Raw genomic sequence first — 6954 nt, 5'->3', positions numbered from 1 at the left:
AGTAAATACTAAAGCAGGCCAAGCACACAGCTTCTCAGTCATCTTCACTCGGGATGCAGCAGAACCCATCCCCCTTCCCCTCATCAGCTGATGAGTATAGTAATCTTGCTGATCATTTCCAAAAATTAACCTAAAAAGTGGTATTTGAAAAGAATACTCCTAGAGTAAATCACATAAGCAATGAAAAACATGGCCCATCCATGACCGCTAAATTATCAGGTTGCAGGTGTGAAAAAAAAAAATTTAAACACTATCTTCCTTTTGTAGTCTCATGCATTTAGTCAAAGTGGGTATTTTTTTTACATTTTCCAATTCACCATTTGTCAAAGAAATAATGGAAACTATAAAGCTGAAGAATAAACACTTTAAATAAGAATTCATACTCCAAAGAAGTAAGAATCTTTAAACTTTTATTTCTAGGATACATTCATCTGGACCTTTTTGTTTCTTTACAATGTTCCCCCTAAGATAAATGAATACAATAAAAATATAATCCAACTACCAGCAATGTTTCTAACCAGAAAAGAATCTAAAATCTCTGGTGTGATAATATAGGATTTTTTTAAAAAATATAAACTTCATACCAGAAATAAAGCCTGAATATTCTCTTTCTTTAAAAATATATTTTTTCCTTCTTTGCTCTTCCAAGTAAATCTTAAAATGAACCTGTTAGTTCTAGTCTATTTTTAATCCAGCAATTATAACACTACCTAGCAGGGTTTTTTCCTTTATACCTTGTTCTGTACTGTGAATCAACTAATAATTGCAAACGTCTTTAAAAAGTGAGATGCCATTTGGCTGTAGCAAGATTCTTCAAGAGATGCTGAAAATTAAAAAACAAAACACAAAAAATCCCTATTAGCAAACTGAAACCCACTTAACAAATTATATTATCATGTTTCTGAAATTAGAAAATGTATAAAAGCACTTTTGCAAACTGTAAAGTTCAAATGGAAAACATTTTTTATAATCTGTTTGGACTATAAAGACTGCTGACTGGGACAGAACTTTAGGGACACAAGGCTCTGTGAAATCCATTTTTTTCTGCAACTCCTTGGTTTTGAAGGGGAGGTTTATAAATTGCAAACAAGCTGGGGTATGGATACAGGAATATCTCATAAAGATTGATTGGTTTGTCGTGACATGTGACTGTTTTTCTTAATTGAGAATAAAGACCAAGGGGCACAGGGAGAGTTCTCTTAGATCAATACTTTATACCAGACTGATAAAAATTAGACAGTGTTTTCCCCACTTCTGACTAGTTCCTCTATGCAGAGCTTCATTATTTAAGTACAATCCAGTTTAAAATAGTATTCCAAAGCTCAGCATAAATGGTCTGGGGATGATTTCCTTTCCTTGATTTAGGAAGATAATAAAGCCTAATTGTAAATATGGGTACAACACACCTGAATCACAGAGTAGTACCCTTCCAACTCCAAACCAACAGTATGATCCTTAACAGTAATAAAGGGCTGCATTTATTGTGATTGTCTGTGCCCAGACACAGGTGATTAAAAAGAAACCAAAGGATGAGTGAACTGACAAGAGGGAAAGGGTTTGGGTTGCTACATTTAAAAGGTTACACTAACAGAGCTGAGTGAGTCAGGTGTGCTGTGGCAGGATCAGCTGTGGGGGCCTCCTTTCCTAGTTTCTGAATGATCTTCCTGTGGCTCTGTGAGCAGGCCCAGCATGGGGAATGGGCTAAAAGGCTTATACATCTCTTTTGGCCCTCAGATGCACTTACCCTTTTCTTTGGTGCCCTCTTTCCCCAAGAGAATATTCAGGCCAATTTTGCTTTTTTCCTTTTTTCTGCATTAGTAAGACATTATAAACTAGCAACTTGTAATACCTCTAACTCTCACTGAGTGTCTTATGTTAGTATAAAGTACCTCAAGTAATAAGAATGTGGAACTTAAATGCCACTTACAGAAGTCAAACAAGCCCATGTCACACTTTGATGAATCCAAAGTATTAAATCTTAGCAACTGATAAAGTAAAAAGCTATTTTTGCTAAGGTTTAACTATTGGACTTTAAACCAACTTTAATATTCCATGAAATCAAAGGTCATTTATATTGAATTAACATGCCTTCATGTCTCCTACACACAACAAAGTTTAAAATATACATATATTTTTAAACCAATTCACTCCCTTTTACAATCATACTTTCATTCGAACATTTAAAATATAAATCCAAACTGTCAATGAAAACAACAGTGGGACAAGTAACACTATCATTAAAATGAAACAATAATGCAAGAAAAGGTCAGCGTTGAAACTCAGAAAATAAACATAAATAGATTCACTGGAAATCTGCTCATATGCCTAATGTGTTCAGAAATGAACCTCACAAAAAACAGATCCCACTGTGATGTTAGACAACTCATTCCTTTCTCATTTTCTCATTCCATGATGCATGTCTTCACTATTTTTACTGAGGTTTATACAGTGAGTAGATATCCTAATGGCAGAGATTAATATTAAATACATAGCCTATTCCATAATTGGCATATGTTCCCAACCATTGTTTTGTATGCTCCTTGAATTATAAAATAGTCCAATCTTTAAGGAAAAAAAATTAAATGGCTTAGATCTATTCATACATATTGGGCATTAAATGTCACTAAGTTAACACAGTACGGTGGAAAAAAGGATGAGAGGGTACAGTAAGTGTTCCCCAAACAATTCCATTACATTATGAAGTATTGCCAATGGCGTATTTATTTTAACCAGGTTATGGGAAAAAAATGCAAGAATTATTACCAGAATTTGCATCAATTTTCTGGAGAAGCTAACAATAAAACATTAAATATACACATTTATTTGTATGTTTATTTGAAGAATCTTTGGTAGCAACTGTTTGTTTCTTCCACATTATAGGACTTTCTAAAATAAATGTCAAAAATCGTTTACTAATCAGCATACGAAAGATAAAGTATGATAATATTCTTTTGATTTCCCTGTAAAACATCCTTGATAATAACTTGTACTATTCATGCACTTAAACAGTATCTGTTTAACTTATATACATACAAAATGAGACTAATACCAGAAAAAAAATTAGACAGTAATGAGAATCAATAACAAAACATAACAATGACAACTGTTCTTAAGTAATTTATTTTAAAATTATAAGATTTACAGTGCCTTGATTATGCAAAATAGCATAATGGAAATTAAACCAAATCAATAAACCAAAGAGAAAGAAAACTTAATTTTCTCTAGTATCCATACTTAAACCATCTTTCTAAGTATCTGATGTCCCAACCATGTCTTATGTAGAAAGTATAATCGTTTCAAATGTTTCACTTGCAGGTTTAATTTCTCATTTTCAATTTTTATGAACTGTAATGCAATTTCAAATCCTATTATACCTAGTGTTTATACTGCAACAGCAGCAAATCTCACATGTGTAATCAAATGTGGAACTGGGGCACAGCTTCTAGCTGTAGACAGAAATTATACACTGCATTCAGTCCAGGAGAGTACATTACATTAACCAGAGCGTAGAGTTTAGTACACTTATTGCAGGGTTGGTATTTCTTTCCCTCTGATCTGAATCAGCTGAGCTGCTGAGCAGACATATTACTGCTGTGGATAGTAAGACTGCTGTGGGGGCTGAGGGAAGGGGTATGAAGGCTGCTGGGGTCCCGGGTATGGAGCCTGTCCAGGACTCTGGTGATACACTGGTGGATATGGCATATTATACTGGCCATACGCATAAGGATTATAGCCCATGGGCATGGGCATTTGGCAATACCTGATAGGGAGAAGAAAACAGAAAAATCTTGATTGGTAAATCAAATACTAAAAAATAAAACAATAATCATTCTAGAACTACGTTTTTCATGAAAGTCATTTCTATTTTTTAGTCTATTAAAGAACAGTGGAGTGAAAAAAACTGTTTCAAGGCACTTGTCAGAGAAAAGCATTCCTATCCTGTTATTAATTAAAACAAAAGAGTACCAAGTGTTTAATACTATCCAAAAAAAAAATACTGAAGAAAATAAGATTAAATATTCGAGTATTAAAGAAAGAAAAAAAGTGGAGACCCTTCATTTTAACGTGGCAAAACTAGTCATCTAAATACATTCCTCTTCCACAATATTCAATATTCACTGTGATGTACATAAATTTACAACTTATAAAGTTCTAGTATTTGGCAGACAACATGTACTTACTAAGTAAAATTTAGAGCACATCTTAAAAGGTAGTCAAATGTTTGGATTTTTAAAATTAAGAAATTACCACAGAGATTAACCTTTAAGAAAGTGCAAGCCATAATTAGATAAATTTCTATTCAACTGTTTATTAAATGCCAAGTATTCTAAGTATAGGGACGTAAACAAGGCCTTATCAGTTTTGCTATGCTACCCTCAGAAAAGGTACCTGTTTATCACCTAAAGTCCAAGGAAACACCTACTAAACTCTATAATACAGAAAAGATTATTTAATATAAACCCAATATGTAAAATATAAAAACATAAATTTTAAAAGCCTAGGAAATAGCTATCCTATTCATGTAAGTGACCATAACATTATTTTCATTTCTGGATAAGCTGACAGTGTAGCTTATTCATTCATGACACCTCCATTTGGAGAAGGGGTGACCCTGTTTTTAACAGGTTGGCCAGAGCCTAGAAACAATATTAGCCAACTTGGGATACACAATGTTGCAGCCTTACCCAGGATATCCTGGATAGGTGGGATAGGGTGGTCCCTGGGCCTGTGGAGGAGGAGCTGAGCCAGGCGTTTGTGATGGAGCTGGTGCAGCAGTCCCAGCCCCCACTGGAGATGGAGCAGTAGCAGAAGGAGCTCGATTTGCTGGAAGCACAGGTGGTGGAGGCCTGGCTGGGGGCTGGGGCTTAGTAGGCTATAAGAAAAAGTCAGCATTGACTATAAAATGTTTCATATTTCTCTCAAATTGCTATTAATTAAAATTAATAAGGACATATGAGAAACTCTAGAATCCAACCAAATATATTTTTAATTCCCATTCTTAAATACCGGCTTATTACTATAGAAATATATCATAGTTGAATAATTTTCCAACCTGTGGAAACTCCATAGCCACTGCTCTTTTCCTGCTGCCTCATATTTAATCATTTACTGCTTCCTCCAGTGGTTGGACATTTGAGGTGGAAGGAAGCAGCACAGGTACTGTTTACTACCATCATCTCCTCCTAGTCCCCAAACTTTACATGAAAAATGTCACACACCAGAAAATTTTTAAAAAATAGTATATAAAATAATCACACATCTACCAATGAAATTCAACAACTATTAACATTTGTCATTTCTGCTTTATCTATAACTACATCCATATATATTTGCAGAATCATTTGAAAGTAAGTTGCAAATTTCATGACACTAGCCCTAAAGACTTCAGCACTCAAGTTCTCATAAGGATATTCTCCTACATAATCACAATACCATTTTCATCCTTAAAAAACTAATGCTATTCCCCAATGTCATCAAATATCCACTCCAAATTCACTTTTCCCCTAATTAACACAAAAAAGCTCATATAGCTATTTTTATAAACCAAAAGCAAATAAAGTTCATATACTGCATTTGATTATAAGGAAACTTTCATCTCTTTTCATCTAGAATATGCCTCTTTTTTAAAAAATCTATGACATTCACTTTTAGAAATGATCAACTCAGTTATTTCATATAAATGTCCCATGTGAAAGATTTGTCCAATTGTTTCCTAATAGCATAATTTAACTTATTTTATCATTTGTTTTATTTGCTATAAACAGAAAGTTTAAGGGCTTGATTACATTCAGGTTAAGCATTTTTTTGTCAAGAATTCTTGAACGATGCTGTGTTCTACATATTGCAAAATATCAGAAGGTTGGTTACCTGATGCAGGTGGTAACCACTAGATCCTTCCTATGTAAATCATGTTTTATCCGTTAGAACAAGTAATCATCGTTAATGTAAAACCTCTGTTTAAAATATTTATTTGCCTACTAACCGGCATGGTTCTTGGCGCTGGAGTTGGAGGAGTTGGTGCATGTCCTCCTGCTGGTGAGGACTGATATGCAGGTGTAGGAATTGAAGGAGCACTAGGTTCTCTGGCAATGCTTTGTTGCAAGTCCCTTATCAAAGACAGAGTGTTAAAAATTAACATGATAGAAAAAAATTAACACACATAAAATATCAGCTTTTCTTTTCTTCATACATGAAACATAGAAAATGGATTCCAAACAATGATGGTATTTTAAAATATACTACATTTCAAATTAGTACAGTGACTATGGAAAACAGTATGGAGGTCCCTCAAAAAACTAAAACTAGATCTACAATATGATCCAACAATCCCACTGCTGGGTATATATCCTAAAGAAAGGATATCCATATACTGAAGAGATATCTGTATTCCCATGTTTATTGCAGCACTTCCAACAGCCAAAATATGAATGCAACCTAAGTGTCCATCAGCAGACAAATGGATATAGTGTAGTATATATACACAATGGAATATTATTCAGCCATAAAAAATATAATGAAATTCTGTCATTTGCAGCAACATGGATGGAACTGGAGGCCATCATGATAAGTGAAATAAGCCAGGCACAGAAAGACAAATATTGCATGTTCTCCTCCATATGTGTGAGCTAAAAACAAGGAGACAGAGTAGAATGATGGTTTCTAGAGTCAAGGAAGAGTAGGGGGTGGGGATGAAGAGAGGTTGGATAATAGGTACAAAAATACAGTCAGAGAGAATAAATAAGTTCTAGTGTTTAATAGCACCATAGGGTGATCATAGTTAATGATAATTTATTGTATATTTCAAAATAGCTAGAAGATTTGGAATGTTCCCAACACAAAGAAATGATAAACGTTTGAGATGAATATCCTAATTACCTTGATTTGATTATTATGCATTGTATTCATGTATCAAAATATCACATGTGCCCCACAAATATGTGATGAATATCCTAA

General features: G+C 34.0%; 1 protein-coding gene across 2 annotated transcripts in view; it reads right to left on the bottom strand.

The window, feature by feature from the left end:
• Positions 1-393: 393 nt before the first annotated feature.
• The window catches only part of PDCD6IP (programmed cell death 6 interacting protein), a 73692-nt gene continuing 67131 nt past the window's right edge, over positions 394-6954 (bottom strand). For both annotated transcript variants that reach the window (XM_034956094.3, XM_034956095.3), the window contains exons 16-18: positions 5984-6107; positions 4686-4873; positions 394-3760 (exon numbers count right to left, since the gene is read on the bottom strand). In XM_034956094.3, the coding sequence (XP_034811985.1) occupies positions 3586-3760; positions 4686-4873; positions 5984-6107 (487 nt within the window). In that variant the 3' untranslated portion in view covers positions 394-3585. The remainder of the gene's footprint in view (positions 3761-4685; positions 4874-5983; positions 6108-6954) is intronic.

This window comes from Pan paniscus, chromosome 2, assembly GCF_029289425.2.
Source record: "Pan paniscus chromosome 2, NHGRI_mPanPan1-v2.0_pri, whole genome shotgun sequence".
In the NCBI taxonomy this organism is placed as follows: domain Eukaryota; kingdom Metazoa; phylum Chordata; class Mammalia; order Primates; family Hominidae; genus Pan; species Pan paniscus.
Note: the sequence above shows the minus strand (reverse complement) of the source record. Positions and strands in the feature narration are given on the sequence as shown.